The 19,580-nt window shown below is 34.4% G+C and overlaps 1 protein-coding gene across 2 annotated transcripts in view; it reads left to right on the forward strand.

Moving 5' to 3' along the window:
* The window catches only part of SLF1 (SMC5-SMC6 complex localization factor 1), a 69,187-nt gene that overhangs the window by 3,348 nt on the left and 46,259 nt on the right, over nt 1–19,580 (forward strand). Inside the window, exons 2-5 of one of the 2 annotated variants that reach the window (XM_037530784.2) lie at nt 1,910–2,023; nt 9,284–9,397; nt 9,975–10,050; nt 11,095–11,335. In XM_037530784.2, the coding sequence (XP_037386681.1) occupies nt 9,284–9,397; nt 9,975–10,050; nt 11,095–11,335 (431 nt within the window). In that variant the 5' untranslated portion in view covers nt 1,910–2,023. The remainder of the gene's footprint in view (nt 1–1,909; nt 2,024–9,283; nt 9,398–9,974; nt 10,051–11,094; nt 11,336–19,580) is intronic. The other variant, XM_037530783.2, reaches the window with a different exon arrangement.

Genomic DNA, 19,580 nt, shown 5'->3' on the forward strand with positions numbered 1-19,580 from the left:
GATCCAACCAGTCACTTTGATTTTTGCATTTAGACCACTGACAGGGAAATTATTGATCTATAAGTATTTATTGTGACTTTTGTTATTTTTTTTTCTGGGTGTTTTTTACTGTTTGTCTCTATTTGTTGTTCTTCTCTAGTTATCTTCCCTTGTATTTTGAAGGCTGGTTTTTTTTCTTGTGCTTGGATTCCACTTTTATCTTCTTTGTTTCTCCTAGGTATTTTTGTTCTGAGGTTACCGTGTGGTTTATATATAGAATTCTATACTTCTCACCTATCTTGAATGGAAAGCAAGTTAATTTGAAACTCCTTATACCATGTTTATCTTCTCTGCCCCCCCCCCATTTTCTGTTTTTGAAGTGTTATTTCTTTTATACGGGATTTTCTTTCATAGTAAACCCTTTAAAATTTCTTGCAAGTCTGGTTTAGAGGAGGTGAATACCTTCTAAATTCTGCTTCTCCAAATTCCTCATTTTCTTTGATACTCTGTGATTGTTTCTGTGGACTAACCTAGTCTTTCCTTTTCAGTCCTGCTCTAACTGTCTTGCTTTAGAATTGGAGGCTATGGATGTTGGTCTTGGATACTGTCCTTTTTGTTGTTTTAGTGATTCAGACCTTATCACCAGTCAGGCGGACTAGAGCTCAGGAGCTTGTGCAGAGAGATGATCCAAGAACCCAGCCTACAAGGTATGGGTGGGATGTGGAGGTGCTTGCCATAGATTGCCGAGAGAAAAGGTCCTCCTCAGTACTTAATCTGCTTGCATGGAGGGATGGTTTTGCAGTCACTGCCTGGTCTAGGTCTATCAAGACAGACCAGCAGAAGACCCCAAGTACCCCAAGACTCCCAGGGACCCCAAGCCTAGCTCACCCTTTTATTGCCATCTAGTTCTGATTGCAGCAGGTTTTTCTAGCAGAGTCTTTTCTTTAAGCCATTTTGCAGAATGACTGGGAGACTACGGACTTGTTCCACAGTTAGGTGTTGCGAGAAGTTTCAGATTTATGGTAATTATGCTATTCAAAGGCTGGCAAATCCAAACAGGAGGACTGTTGCTTCTTGGGGCCATCAGGTTGGCAGCCAGTAACCCAGATGCCATCAACTCAGCATCAGTCTAGCAGTCAGAGCTCCTTATGGTATGAGGCAGGTGCTGAAATGTGGTATACTAGGAGCTCAGGGAAATTGGGGATTCTGGAAAGTAGTGGAGCGAGGACCTTTCGGGACCACCAAATTAGTAATCAGCAATCTCTGGTGTATCGACTCTAAGACTGCCCAGCATTTGGTATTCTTTTGGTGAAGCAGGGAGGCAGTATTTGCTGGTCTGCTCTAGACTAGGGGCTGAGGGAAAGACCTGCAAGTCCCTGTGGAGGGTGAGCTGTTGTCTTTTGGAACTGCTAAGCTAGCTACCAGCAGTCTCAGGTATGAGTTGTGTTGCTTAACTCCTTCCAGGCAGTCAGTGTTCTTTATTAGTAGGCACTGTTTGCCACTCTTTAGTGTGTGAAGAACCCAGGTAACCCTGGGAATTTAGATGTGAAAGGTCAGGTGCTTTGAGATTCCCTAGCTATCATCCAGCAGCCTCAGATAAGTCAGATCCATGCCACTGAGCTGCCAGTTTTCCTTATAGTAAGCAGAGCTCACCCAACAATAGTGGGCCAAGAGCTAAAGGGGGAAGGAGGATAGTTTTGGTAGCTAGTGGTAGTTTTCAGACTTGGCCACTGGGAACTTGTTTCCCTGCATTGCCTCAAGATGGGAGGGGAGCCCTCCACATACTACTCCAGGCAGTGAAAATTCCTATGGATTCAATACCTGACCATCACTTGCAACATGGGGGTGTGGCATGAACCGCCCTCCTCTATGTAATAGTTCTAGAGAACTGTAGCCCCTAAATCCAGAACCTCCACTGCCTCTTCCCTAGGTCTGGCACAGACTCCTGTGGTAGCCACTGCTGTGTTTTCACCTCTGCCCTCTTTCTCAAGACTCCATCAAAACCACTGGCTTTTTGGCCACTGACCTTCAGTAATGCACATCTGTAAGTAATCAGGTATCCTCTGGTATTTTCCTGGTATTTTCCTTAAGCAGCTTACTCTGCCATGTTTTAAATGTGTCCAAGAAACTATTAATTTTCATCATGTGCCCTTAACACCATGAAAAATATTCAGTGGCATGGAAAAATTATGTAATTTTGCATAAAAATTAAAATACAGAACTATAAAATATGTAAATTTTGTTATATATGTATATTTTCTCCCATATATATACATCAAACATTCAAGTCAGCATCCTGCCCCATATGTGGTATAACAGATAAATCAGAGCTTGTTTTAATCTTTCTACTATCACTTTGTAGTGTTTTCAAATTTTCTATTATCATATTTTAATTAAAATTAAAAGACAGTTATCTTTGGGTAAACTTTCAGTTCTTAAATGCAAATATATGTTAAACTTTTTTAAAAAATCCCTTATTTTAATTAATAACATACAACTTACAAAATACATTCTCAAAGGTATATATAATATACCCTATGATTGATCATAAAAGAAATGGCAATGAGGGCCTCCCCGGTGGCGCAGTGGTTGAGCGCTGGGTTGCGAAGCTGCCGGCGACCTCTGCGGCGCCGGTTCGATCCCCGGCTGCTCCCCAGCCACCTGAGGAGGGTCCCACATGGCGCGCAGACCTCTCCTGCCGCCCGCTGCTCCCCTCAGCAGTGTGCTTCGGTCTTTCTGCCTGCTCTGCTCCCCGCTCTGGCTCTGGTGAATTCTCTCACCCTCCCGCACTTCTGACTATACCCAGTGCATGTATAAACCAAACAAACAAACAAACAAATAAATAAAACATGCCTCTATTTAAAAAAAAAAAAAAAGAAATGGCAATGAAGAATAGAAAAGGTTTATCCTTATTTTCCTACCACAAACTCTTCAAACTTACCTGCCCCTGTTTTTTGCAGCTTTCACTCTTTTATGCAACTGTTATACCCTGCTGTTTCATCCTCCCTCCCAAATTAGACCTTTATATTTGTATCTGTATTCTGCTTTTTCTTTTCTGAGTTCTCTTTTCACCATATTCTAGCTGTGTGTCATATTCTTCAAATATTTTCTAGCTATGTATCTTATTGTAAAGAATTCAGAGGACCTAAAAAGATAGTGCATAATAAATGTTCTTAATTATGATGATTAGTGCTGTAGGTTTATTTGCATTTCTAACTGCCACCAACTGCAAAGGAATTTCAGGCATCAGGGATAGGCCCATGTGGGAGATATTTTGGGAAAGTCCACACCACAGAGACAGTTGCTTGCTCTGCATAAAGACGAGCTCTGTTCACAATTATTATCTTCTTAGTTGTGTGTATTAAATGATTCAAGGTAAGTAACTAGACTTTAAAAAATTACTACAAATTTTTGTGGAAGTACTACAAAAGTATCTTTTAATTAAGAATCTAGTATATTTTATTTTTGACAGTAAAGATAAAATAGTGAATTATTAAAAATAAATACTCCTTTTCTGTTTACTTTTGTTGTATTAGGATAATATCTTCTGTGCAAATGCTGGAAGTGCCGTTCCCTGTGAGTTCTAGAAAATCTGTAGTTTACTGGAAATATCACTGGAACAGTTAAATTGCATTGTTTTTACTTTCTTATGCTGAAAGACTTCTACAAGTTAGACCTTGCTCCTCCATATCCCAAAATATATCACCTGCGCAAAACTTAACTGCACTTTTGAAGACTTTGAACTGTCTTGATTATTGATAGGTATTACACCAGCTAGTTTGGTACTCTTTCTGGGTTTGTTGACAGATTAGGCTGTTGTTTATTGTTTTTTAATCCTGCAGAGTCATAAGATGAGCCATTAAACCACCAATTTTATAAATATGAATAAACCTATTAATATGTCACTGTATACTTAAATTTATTCATATATACAGGTATAGATACATACATATCAATTTACCCATGTTACTGTTTGAATTAGATATATGATCAGGCTGTTTATCTTATGTATTAAAAATAACTGTCAAAGGTACTATAAGAACTGTTGTTTAAGTAGAAAATTTTATTAGAGGGAATTATTAGATAAGTTAACAGAATTTTGTTATTTCAAAAACTACGCTAGTTGTTGTGTATCATTGGGATCCATAATTCTGTGACTGTTTAGCTGTTTATCCAGTTTGTCTGATAAATATGTGATCCTGTGTTTGGATTTATTTTTTAACATTCATGTTTGCATAATATATGAATCAAGACATCATACTTTTGTGTTTCTTACCTTTTTTCTTTGCTTGCTAAATTTTAGTTTCATATTTAATTTTTTCCAAGGAAAGAAATTGCTTTGAAAAGGCTTACCTGACTTCTACTATTACACTGTTGTTCCTGTTTTTATTTTATAGTGGACTCGTAGTTTGGGGAAAAAAATGCTATTAAATACATCATATTCCATTATAAAGTGCCATTTAAGGTGAATTTTGCTTTATGCTAGTCTCTACTAAATACAAATCATTTAGTAATTTATACATAAAACCAAAATATGGTAAATACCACTTTTCAGTAATAAACATTCAAATTATACAGTGGCTATTTACTTATTCTAAAAAAGAAACTTATGGTAGGTCTTTTTTTGTAGTTTTTTTTTTTAAATTTAATTCTCAGATAGCAGAAAAATGAAATTTAAAGGAGAGCCTTTAAAAACTTTTTGGGTGGTAGCATTACAGTCATTTTTGTTCTTGTTGTAGTCTCTATATATGTTAAACCTTCTTTCTTAGAAACAAGTAAAATGCAAGTAGTAGAAAAAATATCTATGGTTAAAATACTTGTATTCCTCTGGTGCAGTGTCTTTCCAAAACTATGAAAACAATTAGATTGCCTTTTCCATTAGAATGACAAGACAATGTCACAGATATGTTGAATTTCATTGGTCAGTATTTTTTTTTACATCAGTGTTCACTTTTATATAATGTTTGATTTCTTCCCTCAGGTGAAATCCCCATAAAATTCCCACCACCAAATCACCCATGAACTGTCACCATACTTTCTTGTCCTGTTCCCTCCCTTTTTTGGACCCCTCTCTTTACCTCTCCTCTAAGATCGAGCTCAGTTCTGTAGTTTGCCTGCTAGTTTTGTCTTTTTATTTTTTTCTGACACCTTGTTTGGTTTCCCTATATTCCTCCTATGAGTGAAACCATCCAATATTTTTCTTTTTCCTTCTGGCTTATTTCACCTGAGCATAATAAACTCTTCCAGCTCCGTCCATGTTGCTAAAATTGCTTAAGTTTATCTTTTTTGATTTCTGAGTAGTATTCCATTGTGTATATCTACATCTTCTTGATCCACTCATTTGTTTTTGGTATTTAGGTTTTTTCCATACATTAGCTATAGTAAATAGTGCTGCAATAAACATAGGAATGCAGGTTTCTTTTCGAGTTAATGTTTTTGTGTGCTTTGGATAGATTCTAGGAGTGGAATGGGCATCTGTTACTAATGCTGGACTTAATACTGATGCTTGGATCATACAGTAGATCCATTTTTAATAATTTGAGTGTCCGCCACACAACTTTTCATAGTGATTGGGCCATTTCGTGTTCCCCCAACTATGTAAAAGGGTTCCTTTTTCCCCACATCCTTGCCAGCGTTTGATGTTGACTTTTTTTTTAATGCGGGCCATTTGTACTGATGTGAGGTGGTACCTCATTGTGATTTTGATTTACATTTCCCTGATTATAAGTGATATTCAGCATTTTTTCATTGCCTGTTGGCCATCTGCATTTCCTCTTTAGAGGTCTAGTCTTTTTTTATCCTTTTGGTCGGTATTTTTGAAATGACCTATCATTCTCTAAAGGAATATTGGTTAAAGGATTTATTTAAAGAATTCCCTACAATTAATGAAAAGAGCATTTCTCTCTAGTTATGGTCATATGCCTTATAATACACATATGGTTTTATTGCATGTATGTTAATGTGTGCTCTACATCAGACTAAATCATTTTTATCAACAGAGCTTATTCCTTTTTTTATATATGTTATCAATCTATGTTAATGGGAATTATCTCTCAAGAGCTATGATAAATGGTTGTAAATGGTTTTTACAAAATTGGATGGTTAGTAAAAACTTTCTTATGCAAGAAGCTAATTAAATTTTATTTACTGATGTTTAATTATGCCAAGCAAAACATACCCAGTTCTCTCAAGTAGCTTCTCCCAAAGCAGAGAATGTGAAAGCTAGAAAACCAAGGAATGCTATTACCCTTGCTGAAGTCCCTCCTCTTAGAAACTTTAAGGAAAGGAAATGGAGATTTGTTCTTAACCCCGAGTAATGCTTAAAATTATAGCTAGTGAGATTTTTCTTTCAAGATTTACTCCAAAATGAATCTCAGCCTTTAAATAAATATATAATATATGTGTTATTTATGTATATTATATATGAATATATAGAGATATATAGATATGTTTAAGCTTTGATAACAGGATATAAAGAACATTTTGTAAAATATTTGTATAGGATGGACTGGATAGGCACACAACAGGAAACCAAAGGAAGAGCTTTCTTTTTCTTCCAACAATTGCCTTCAGCCCTTCCTCATTTCTGAACCTGATGTCAAGCAGAACCCTTTGATCTCTTGTCAATTTTAATTATTGGCACTTTTCACTGATTCTAGTTTAGATTGGTATAATAATATAGGTCTTAACAAAATAATGACTCTTACATTTGTACTGAAAATGTAGTACTGAAAATAGGATTCATTCTGTTAATGAAGATTCTTTTTATATAATATTTTTAAGTCTAGTGCAAGGATGATACACATTGTTGATAGATTCTTAAGTTAGAGGAGAGGTGAATGGGATTCATTAATTATTATAAAAACTTTTTTAGAACTGCAGTTTTGGCCTGACTGTTAAGACCTGGAACCAAAATTGTCTATTAGAGGAATCCTGTATTTGGAGATATGAGTTAACACTAGTGCCTCAGCCATACCCTGTCATTGAGGGTAGAATGTGGTGAATGTGGTGGTGCTGGATCCTTAGCACGATGTTGTAGATATTCTGCAGTAGGACAAATTAATGGTGAATTTTAGTGACTGCCACATTTGATTATTCAATACTTTTCTTCCTATCAGCATATTGATTGCTTTGTCCAGTAGTTATATGAATTATTTTACATTATAATTCTGAGAACAATTGTTTTCTCTTATTTTTTAATTGTATGAATGAATATTTTAATTTAATTTAATATTTTTAAAGATTTATTTATTTACACAAGCACTGGGTACAGTCAGAAGTGCGGGATGGTGAGAGAACTCACCAGAGCCAGAGCAGGGAACAGAACAGGCAGACTGATGAAACACACTGCTGAGGGGAGCAGCGGGCGGCAGGAGAGGTCTGCGCGCCATGTGGGACCCTTGCTGGATGGCTGGGGATGGAACCGCGCTGCAGAGGCTTCGGGCAGCTTCGCAGCCCAGTGCTCAACCGCTGCGCCACCAGGGGAGGCCCTATTTTAATTTTATTTTTAACTAAGGTAATATTGGGATACTCTAAAGAACTTTATTTTATTTTTTTTTTACTTTACCAGGTGTCTGTTACTAATGCAGGACTCAAAGAATTAATACATTTTTTTTTTAACTTGAAGTAACATTGATTTGTAACATCATATAGGGTTTCAGGTATATAGCTTTATAAGTCAACATCTATATACATTACATTAACAGTCACCATTTTTGGAGTTTAATTTTAATTGTCTTGTGAGAAATCAGCTGCTCTTGTTCAGCCTATGGCATTAATTAAATACAAATCAAGAGCTACTATGACAAAATTGTTAGAAAAATGAAAAATTGCTCTAATTTTTTCTAGTCCCTGCTTTTCTCATCTGTAATGAAAAATTAAATTTTCTCCAAGGTGCTAAGTAGTTATAAAGGTCTAATCTAAACAAGCAAACAAAAATTATATTCTAATTAGAACTGTTGTGAGTTTTCCCTTTCTTGCTTAATAAATGTAACACCTGAAATACAAAGTCTTTTGTGACCTTCATTAAATATAGAGAAGGACCCTATCAAAATAAATTTGAAAAGCATGACTTTTTTTCAGTCTATTTCATAGGTAATGAAATTAACATATATATAGCAGAATTAAGAAATGTAGACTGGCAAAACTAAACCCAATAACAAGCCATAGGAATCCTTCTGTAGAATTAAGGCAATCAGAGGAGGAGGGGAAAGGTGGAAATGAAGGGGGGAGGGGCCCAATGGACTGGTGAATCCCTGGTGGTAGGAATGGTATGTTGGCATATATCTAAAGAGTTGTGATTCTACACATCTGAATCATACAGTGTTGTAAACTAGTGCCACCTCAACAAAATGTTTCAAGAATGTAGACTGGGAAAAGAATCCAAGTTTATTATATGTATCTACTATACTAAATATTTAGCATAAGTGCTGTTGGGAACATAAGTTCTTAAGAATTTATCTAGTTACTTACATGTATTCTTCAGTATCTGTCCAGAAACACTAAAATCTGCACAAAATGGTTTCATTGCCCAGTGTACTTGTTTCAAAAGCTCTTAGCCAAATAGTATTTTTTAAAAAGTTTTTATTAAAGTAATATTGCATCATTACATGTTCCAGATATATACAGCTTAAAAATCAGTATATGTAGGGCCTCCTTGATGATGCAGCGTGTTGAGTGCAGCACTGTGAAGCTGTCCGCAGCCTCTGCAACACGGGTTCGATTTCCGGCTGGCCAGAAAAATACCCACATGGCACAGCAGACCTCTCCTATTGCGTCCGCTGCTCCTCTCAGAAGTGTATTTCGGTCGTCTGCCTGTTCTGCTTCCCCGCTCTGTCTCTGGTGAATCTTTTCACCCTCCTGCACCTCTGGCCTGTACCCCAGCTCTTGTATAAAAATAAATAAATCTTAAAAAAAAATCAGTATGTGTATATACAATATTAGTTTACCTCTAAAAGTCTAATTTTATTCACCACAATTGAACAGTACTCTTTAAAGCTAGTGTTATGTGAATATTATATAAATATTTGCCCTTTTGTGAATTATATTCACTTACCAGTCTGTTCAAATTTCCAATGTTCAAAACAGACCCAAAAAATCCCAAAACCTCACTTTAAGATCATATTTTGAGAAGATAACTTTTACGCAACTTTAACATTAATGTTTACAACTAAACCTTGTTTGTTTACTTCATTATATGGTTAATGGTTTTAGTTTTTATTTTTAGTATTCACAGTAAGATAAAGTCAATCCTGTGAATAACATCTTTAACATATAGTATCTTATTTGTGTGCATAAATGTCAGATGGAAGATGGTACCCCAAAGCATATCATCCAGATGACAGGATTTAAGATGGAAGAAAAGGAAGCTCTGGGCAGATTGCTTTTAAAACTAGATTGCACTTTCATTAAGAGTGAGGTGAGTATAGAAACATAGCACAATTCAAGAAATAGTTAAATAATTACAATCCGGACAATCCTTGATATATTTCTTCTTGAATTATGATTATTCAACTTTATTATGATGTGAAAGTTTCAGCTGAAACCATTCTTCAGATTTTGAATGTTGCTCTTTACCTGATGTAGCCATGTGCCACAGGCCACTTGTGATGCTGGGCAGCGCCAGCAGTTGCAGCTCCCATGCCGCCATGTAAGCAACTGATAATTTTATTTTGGTACAGTATTCAATAAATTGTATTATAGAATAGACTTTACATTATGTGTCTTTGCTGAACTATAAATTAATGTAACTGTTCTGATCATATTTAAGGTAGGTTAAGCTAAGTTTTCATATATTTTAATGTGTATTAAGTGGATATTCTGTGCGTATTTTCACCATGAGTTTATCGGTATGTTACCCTATCTTAAGTCAAGGAATCGCTACACTGGCTTAATAATGATAAAATGCCTACTTGATATTGTAAGAATAAAAGGAATGTGTTATAAAATAAATCTTTCCTGAGTAACATTTTTTCATGTGAATTTTTTCCTTCCAGAAATACAAAAATTGTACACATCTTATAGCTGAACGCCTATGTAAGAGTGAAAAATTCTTAGCAGCTTGTGCAGCAGGTTAGTTAATAGTTAAGTGCCTTCCACCTACATTTGAAAAGAAATGCTCATATTAAAGAAAAAAGTCCTTCAGTGACTGGAAAGAATATGTTTATTATATAGAACATAAAGGTTTTTTCTGATATTTTTCTGAAAATATTAAATGTGTGACACTAACATGTTGCACTTATTTTTTTGGAACAAACTTGTAATAAACGAAAAATGTGTTAAATAGAAACATTATTTTGGTAAAGATTTAGTGTAATTGCCTTATGCAAAAATATTTTAATCAAAGGATTAGCACAAAATGAAAAAAAAAACACTTTTTTTGAATCCTCAGCTAGTATCAATATTCTTTTTTTTGTTCCATCTTGAAAATAGTCATTGTTTTTGTTCTATTGCTGATGCCTTCTCTTCTGTCTATGTAGTGAAGGAGTGATCAAGCTATCTTATTTTTATGAGATTTTACAGTTGATCTTAGACAAAAGGCCAGGAAGCAATATTTTCATGGGACTTTTAAATCCCGCCAATCAAAATTAGGGATCATTTTCTCATTTCTGACTCACCTGGCTTCTTACTAGTCCACTGGGAAAAAAAAGAATTGCATTGAACTCAGGTGATTTTACCATTACTTACACAAATGGATATATGCAGTGTCCCTGCACTTTTTAAAAGATCATTGAATATCTCAGTTTGTTTTACAAAGTATAACAATGCTGTCAATATTGAGAAAGTTTTTGTGCATGGAAGGAAGAATATAAAGCTAACCTAAAAAGTGAATAATAGTAATCATAATTTGTAAATAGTACCGTTTTTAAAATTAAGACCTTAGATTTATAACTTATTCAGTAACATTTAAACCTACATGCATTCTGGGAAAGATTACATACAATGTTCAGGGATGTAGGCTTTTCAATATTGAAAAATATGGGAAACAGTTAAAAAAAGTCAGCAGTGTAAAGTCTCGTGTTGAAAAGGTCCAACTTTATGTTATATTTGGACTTTACTGTTTATCACTTAGCAAAACAAAAGTCCTTTCGTGACTGATGTTTATTTGCTTTCTAGGAAAGTGGGTACTAACTAAGGACTATATAATTCATAGTGCCAAAAGTGGCAGATGGCTTGATGAAACAACTTATGAATGGGGATATAAAATTGAGAAAGACTCCCATTATTCACCTCAAATGCAATCTGCACCTAAGCGATGGCGTGAAGAACTGAAACGCACTGGTGCTCCAGGGGCCTTCCACAGATGGAAAGTTGTCCTCCTTGTTAGAGCTGATAAACGAAGTGATTCTCTTGTAAGGTAAGATGAGATCTCATAAAAGCTGATGCAGTGAATGAGAAAACAGTTTTAATTTGTTTAAATATATATTTGTATTTCTTTGCAATTACTTCTTTAGTCCAAATGAGCCATGGTGATTTACTCTTTGATTTCCTAGTTAAGCCAGTCTGCACATTTAGCTGTATGGGTCTAAATGGTATAAAATCTATTTTAAAATATTGTTAGATTATTCCGGTGATCCTTGTTTTACTTTCCAAGTTTGTGTTTTGTGGTTTTTTGGCAGTTCAAGCAAAATTTAAAAGAATAATTGGAAGATTTTGGTTTTAGTTTTGAAGCACTTTTAGATTTTTCATGTTAGAACAGTTTCACAGTGTCATTTCATTCAATGTTATTTCATTAAAACATAAATATATCAACACCAAAAATTCAATTTCTGTCTGGAGCCACTGTCTACGTAGAGTTTGCACGTTTTTCCCATGTCAGTGTGCGTTTTCTTGGGTTACTCCAGTTCCCTCCCATATCCCCAATATGTCTACATTAGGCGAACTCACATGTCTAAATTTGTCCTAGACTACATGGGTGAGGGCATGGCACATTGCAGTGGAATGGTGTCCTGTCAGTCGTTGGTTCCTGCTTTACTGAATTGCCAGGATAAGATCTGACTATCCATAACCCTGAACTGGAATAGGCAGGTTAGAAAAAAGAATGAATGAATACAAATTGTTTATTATTAGAAGTGTTTCAGATATTTATTTTAGTTATGTATTTGTTGCACAAAATATACAGAGGAACTTAACTCTTACTTTTATTAGTTAGCCTGTGGTAAAACCAAATTCATTATGTGTTTTTGCTTAAAATCAAAGCTTCCAAAAACCTATCCATGATGAGTTAAGATTTAGATTATAATATCACATAGGCTTCTTTTTGGGCTTATATAGTTCTTCTTCATGCTTCATACTATCATTGTTGATTTTATTTTATCCTTTTCATCAAATTTTTTAAAAGCTTTTTACTGAGTAAACTATATATTCTGAGAGTCCCATGACTTGGTGGGAGGGGGGTGAGGGCAGGTGACATAAGGACTTTTTATCACCTTCACTGAAGTGTTAATTTATAGACAGTAAAATGGACAAATTTTAACTATATGTTTTGATGGGCCTGGACATATTTATGCACTTATTTACCCCATTACAATCAAGATTTGTAACATATATATCATCCTATAACATTCCGTTGTGTCTTTGCACCTTTAATTCTGCATTTCCAATGCCACTGATTTGCTTTTTGTCCTATACATTAGATTTGTCTTTTTTAAAGTTTAATATAAGTGGGATTACACTGATAAACTCTTTTGATGTAGCTTCATTTCCCCTACCAAAATATTTTGAGGTTCATGTACATTTTATATGTATCAGCAGTTCATTCCTTTGTTGTTGTTGAGAAGTATTCCACTCTGGATATACCACAATCTGTTAATTTACTTATTGATGTACGTTTTTTCTTTTGTGTAGTTTTTGAAGAGTCAATAGAGTTGTTATGAACATTTGAGTACAAGTCTTCATATAGATATTTTCATTTTCTTGGATAAATATCTAGGAATGAAATTGCTGGCTCAGTTGAGAGCAATATATAAAAAAATGACAAACTAGTTTCCAAAGTGTTGGAGCCATATTATATTCCCACTAGCATTGAATAAGAGTTTTAATTGTTTTGCAGCTATTTTGGCACTATTGTTAAAAATCGGTTGCCCCTATTTTTATGGTTACTACTATACTTGTTTTTATTATCTTTATATTGTGTCTTGAATCATGCAGTTTGAGTCCTCCAACATTGTGTTTTTAAAAATTATTTTGGTAATTCTGGATTTTTAGCATTTTAGAATCAGTTTGTTGGTTTCCACAAAAACCAAGTTGGCATTTTGATTGTGATTATATTAAATCTATATGTCAAATTGGGGTAAAATAGAGATGTCAGCAATACTGAGTAATCCCATCATTGGACACAGTTCAGGTCCTCTTTAATTCATGTCATTGATGTTTTGTAATTTTCATTTAGAAGTCTTACACATATTTTGTTAAATTCAATCCTAGGTGTTCATATTTTGGTGGACTACTATAAATGGATTGCTCTGAAATTTTTAAGTTCATCTATTGAGATAAATTGACTTTTCTCCTTCATTCTGTTAATACAGTAAATTATTTTGATCAGTTCTTAAATGTTAGGCCAAACTGTGTTCCTGAGATTAACTCCACTTCTTCATAGTGTATATCCATTTTTTAAAAAATATTTATTTATACAAGCACTGGGGTACAGTTAGAGGCGCGGGAGGGTAAGAAAATTCACCAGAGACAGAGCAGGGAGCAGAACAGGCAGATAGACTGAAATACACTGCTGAGGGGAGCAGTGGGCAAGGCAGGAGAGGTCTGCTGCACCATGTGGGTTTCTCCCTGGCCAACCAGGAATCGAACCCACACTGCAGAGGCTGCAGACAGCTTCACAGCGCAGCGCTCAACCTGCTATGCCACTGGGGAGGCCCTGTATATCCATTTTTAATAATTGCTAGTGCTATTTGTAAAATTTTGTTAGGGTCCTCTGTGTGATTGTATATGTAAATATTTTGTTAGGATGTTCTGTATCTTCAGCTTGGTAAGTGACTTATATGAAAAAATTTAAACTTAATATTTTAGATTCTTTTTTCCTCCATATTCAGAACAAGATAAGGATATTCAGTCTGACAATTTCTATTTAGCATCTCACTGAAGACAATGCAATATGGCAAAGAAAATAAATGAAAAACACATAGTTGTAAAGAAAGAAAAACAATTTTTTTCATTTCCAGAAGACATGGTCATATACTCTAAATGATTTCCCATAAAAACCTATTAGAATTTAGTGAATTTAACGAGAACACAGGATAGCAAGTCACTGTATAAAAACTATTACACATATTAAATTTATTTAAATATTATTTTACTTATTGTCATTTTTGTGGGCATTCTTTCACATTATAAATTTATACATTGTATTATATTTTATGTATAATTTTGTACACAATTTTATATTACAATGGGTAATTAAAATTTATTTTAGTTTCATTAATTTTAAGTAATATTTCACTAGTAATTCCTGAAATAATTTTTATTATTTTCTTTCTTTTACTTACTTTGGTTAATTTCTGTGGTTTTTGACTCCTTAAAGTAAAATCTTAGATCATTAAGGCTAGTGTTAATATTTTTTCTTTTCTGTTAACTTCCCCCTAAGCATTGCTTTATCTACACACCATGGATTTTGATTAGTGTGCTTGCAGTTCTATTCAGTTCAGAGTATTTTAAATTTTCTTTTGATTTCTTCTTTAATCCAGTAGTTTTTTTTTTTTTTTTATAAATTTGTTCTGGATTTCACAAATACTTGCAGAGTTTCTTTCTAGATATCCTTCCACTGCTGATTTCTAATTTAATTTGTGAGAACATATTTTATGTGATTTCAGTCCTTTTAAATCTGTTGAGATTTGTTTTATCCAGGATATGACCTAAGTAGGTAGATGTTCCATATGTACTTGAAAAGAATGTATATTCTACTGTTCAAATGAGTATAAATTTTACCAATTAAGTCAAATCATTTGATGATGTCATTCAATGTTCTGTATCCTTCCTGATTTTCTCTATACTATTCCACTGATTGTTGATAGAGGAATTTGAATTTTCTAACTGTAATTATGGATTTGTCATTACTTCTTGCCACTGGTTAGTTTTTGTTTTTTTTCCACATTGTTTCTGTTTTTTTTCTTTCGCTTTTTTTTTTTTTTCACTTTAAAAATCTGTTTTCAGTTGCATCTGTATTTAATACTTTATTATCTATCATCTTGACAAATTAAAATCTTTATTGTAATGTTTTACTTTATTCCTAGTAATATTCCTTGTTTGAAATCTACTTTCCCTGATACTAATGTGGCCATTTTAACTTTTAAAATTTTTTTTCGGAGTAGAAAATTTTCTATTCTTTTACAATTGTATGCCACATAATAATATTCTGTCAACAGCAGACCACATATATAAATGTAATCTTAAAATTCCTGTTGCCTAGTGACTGTGTAGCTATTACAACTTCATAGCATTTTACATTGGCAGCAACCTCATACATCTTTTATGATGTCTCTTGATGGCATCACTTTCTCTTTACTTGATTTAATCCCATGTTATTTTATTCATTGGGGCCCCTTAGCATACGAAGTCAACCGCTAATGTTGCCAGTAAGAGCCATGTTAGGTGATTGAAAGGAAATTATAAGTGAGTAAGGACAAAAAAAAGAGTAAAGTCGGTGATTTGATGGTCATTGTTCACCAGTAAGACGTGTCCTGTTCCACAATAGCTTTGATCTTGAAGAATAATTATAAAGAAAATGATGTAAACTGTCAGAGTATCTGCTTCATTGAAAACAAGGAGATTAAGAAAAATTCAGAAAGGGCCTATATTATTTGGAAATACTTCTAAATGAAGTAGATTGACAAACCAGACATGGAAGCTGTATCCCTCTCAGCACCCTGATCATCCCAAAGCAAAATGTATGTGATGTTGAAAGAGAAGTTTGGAACCAACTATGATATTGAATTTACTTCTAGCTTTGCATAACAATAAAATCACCTATTGATGCATTTCAAAGTAGGTTTATTGTAGATTATGTATAGTTTGGTATTTTTGAAATCTAATTTAACCATTATTTTAATTGCATTGTTTACATCATTTACTCTTAACATAATTGTTGGAAACTTTTGATTTTAATTTAACATCTTGTAAGTTGCTTTTGCCTCATCTTTTCTTTGTTCTGTTTTTAAACTCTTTACTTCTTTTGGCTCATCTGAATTTTTTTAGTGGTTTCTTGTCATCTCTACATTAGATTGTTATTTATACCTCCATAATTAGATTATACTATATATTTCTTTGATTTTTGGCTTTTTTTAAAGATTTATTTATTTATGCATACAAGAGTTGGGGTGTAGGCCAGAAATGCAGGAGGGTGAAAGGATTCACCAGAGACAGAGTGGGGAGCAGGACAGAAGGATTGACTGAAAATACACTGCTGAGGGGATCAGCAGGTGAGACAGGAGAGGTCTGCTTCATCATGTGGGTTAGCTCCATCCATGTTACTGCGAATGGCATGAGTTTATCTTTTTTGATTGCTGAATAATATTCCATTGTGTATATAAGCCACGTCTTCTTGATCCAGTCATCTATTTTGGGGCATTTGGGTTGTTTCCAGGTTTTACCTATTGTTAATAGTGCTGTAATAAACATAGGGGTACAGGTGCTCTTTTGAATCACTGTTTTTGTGTCCTTTGGGTAGATCCCTAGTAGTGGAATTGCCGGGTCGTATGGTAGCTTCATTTTTAGTAGGCTGAGGAACCTCCAGACATCTTTCCGCAGAGGTTGGACCAGTTTGCACTCCCACCAGCAATGTAGGAGACCTCCTTTTTCACCACATCCTCCCCAACATTTGTTGCTGCTTGTTTTTTTGATATGTGCCATTCTTACTGGAATAAGGTGGTATCTCAATGTGGCTTTGATTTGCATTTCCCTAATGATAAGGGATGTTGAACATTTTTTCATATGCCTGTTGGCCATTTGCATTTCCTCTTTGGAGAAATGTCTTTTAAGTTCTTCTGCCCATTTCTTGACTGGACTGTTTATTTTGTTTTTGTTGAGTTGTGTGAGTTCCTGGTATATCTTTGTGATCAGTCCCTTATCCAATGAATGGAGTGCAAAGATTTTTTTCCCAATCAGTGGGGTGTCTCTCTGTTTTGGTTAATGTCTCTTTTGCTGCACAGAAGCTTTTCAGTTTGATGTAATCCCAGGTGTTTATCTTTTCCTTAACTATCTTTGCTTTGGGTGATGAGTCTTTAAAGATGTTATAGCGATGTATGTCTTGTAGTGTTTTACCTATATTTTCTTCTATATATTTTATGGTTTCAGGTCTTATGTACAGTTCTCTTCATTTTGAGTTGATTATTTTGTGCACGGTGAGAGGTAGTGGTCTAGTTTCATTTTTTTTGCATATGGTGGTCCATTTTTCCCAGCACCATTTATTAAACAAATTGTCCGTGTTCCATTGCATGTTCTTTGCTCCTTTGTCAAAGATCAGTTGTCCATATAAGTGTGGTTTTATTTCCAGGCTCTCTATTCGGTTCCATTGGTCTGTGTGTCTGTTTTTGTTCCAATACCAAACTGTTTTAATTATTATGGCTTTGAAGTATAGCTTGAAGTTTGGAAGTGTGATACCTCCTTTCTCCTTTGTTTTCATCAGTAGGGCTTTGGCTATTGGTGATTTTTTTGTGGTTCCATGTGAATTTCATCAGTATTTGTTCTATTTCTTTGATGAATGTCATTGAGATTTTTATTGAAATATCATTGAATCTGTAAATTGCTTTTGGTAGGATGGCCATTTTAATAATGTTAATTCTTCCAATCCATGAGCAGGGGATGTCTTTCCATTTCTTTGTGTCTTCTATTTCTTTTAACAGTGTTTTGTAATTTTCTTTGTATAGGTCTTTCACCTCTTTTGTTTGGTTTATTCCAAAGTATTTGATTTTTTTTTTGTTTCAGTTATAAAAGTGATGGTTTTCTTGATTTCTTCTTCAGAATGATTGATTATGCATAGGAAGGCTACTGATTTTCACGTGTTGATTTTGTATCCTGCTACTTTACTGAACTGGTTGATTACTTTGAGTAGCTTTTCAGTGGAGTTTTGGGGTTCTCTATGTATATTATCATATCATCTGCAAATAGTGATAGTTTTACTTCTTCTTTCCCTATTTGGATTCCTTGTATGTCTTTCTCTTGTCTTATTGCCCCGGCTAGGACCTCCAGTATTCAGTTGAAGAGCAGTGGTGAGAGAGGACATCCTTGTCTTGTTCTTGATCTTAAAGGAAAGACCTTCAGCTCTTTGCCATTGAGAATAATATTGGTGGTGGGTTTGTCATATATGGCTTTTATCATGTTAAGTTATGTTCCTTTTATCCTGAGAATTTCAAGGGCCTTCATCATAAATGGATGTTGGACTTTGTCAAATGCTCTCTCAGCATCTATTGATATGTGATCATATCAATAGATGCTGAGAGAGCATTTGACAAAGTTTTTATTTTTCTTTTTGTTGATATGTTGGATTACACTGATCCATTTTCATATGTTGAAACAGCCTTGTGCCCCTGGGATGAATCCCACTTGATCATGGTGTATTATCCCTTTGATGCATTGTTGGATTCTGTTGGCGAGGATTTTGTTGAGGATTTTTGCATCAGTGCTCATTAGGGAGATTGGCATGCAATTTTCTTTTTTTATGCTTTCTTTGTTTGGTTTTGGTACTAGTGTAATGTTGGCTTCATAGAACATATTTGGTAGTATTCCTTCTCTTTCAATTTTTTGAAAGAATTTGTGTAGGATAGGCACTAATTCACTGCTGAACGTTTGGTAGAATTCATTTGTGAAGCCATCTGGACCTGGGCTTTTGCTTTTGGAGAGTGCTTTGATTACTGCCTCAGTTTTGCTGCTTGTAATTGGTCTGTTTAGTTGTTGTATTTCTTCTTTGTCTAGCTTTGGATGATTATATCATTCTAGGAATTTGTTCATCTCTTCTAGGTTGTTGAATTTGTTTGCATATAAGTGTTCATGGTAGTAATCTCTGATTATTTTGATTTCTACTGAGTCTGTTGTGATTTCTCCTCTTTCATTAAAATCCTAATTATCTGTGTTTTCTCCCATTTTTTTCTTTTAAGGCTGGCTAAAGGTTTGTCTATTTTGTTTATTTTTGAAAGAACCAACTTTTGGTTTCATTGATCTTTTGGATTATTTTTTTAATTTCCATTTTATTTATTTCTGCTTTGATTTTTATTATTTCCTTTCTTCAACTGGCTTTAGAGTTTTTTGGTTGTTCTTTTTTTAGCTCTTTGAGATGTGAGATTAGGTTGTTTCTTTGAGTTCTTTCTTGTTTCTTGATGTGAGCCTGTAGTGCTATATATTTTCGTCTTATTATTGCTTTTGTTGTATCCCATACATTCTGGAAAGTGGTGTCCTCGTCGTTTAACTCTAAAGTATTTTTTAATTTCTTCTTTGACCTCCTCATTATTCCAGTGTTCTTCTAATAGTGTGGATTTCAATCTCCATGAAGTGCAATGGTTTCTTGTTTACTTTTCATGATTTATTTCTAGTTTGATGCCTTTATGATCGGAGAAGATAGTTGGAATGATTTTGATCTTCATGTATATGTTGATGTTTGT

Source organism: Talpa occidentalis, unplaced genomic scaffold (assembly GCF_014898055.3).
Source record: "Talpa occidentalis isolate TD23 unplaced genomic scaffold, MPIMG_talOcc4v2.1 talOcc4.6, whole genome shotgun sequence".
NCBI classification, from domain to species: domain Eukaryota; kingdom Metazoa; phylum Chordata; class Mammalia; order Eulipotyphla; family Talpidae; genus Talpa; species Talpa occidentalis.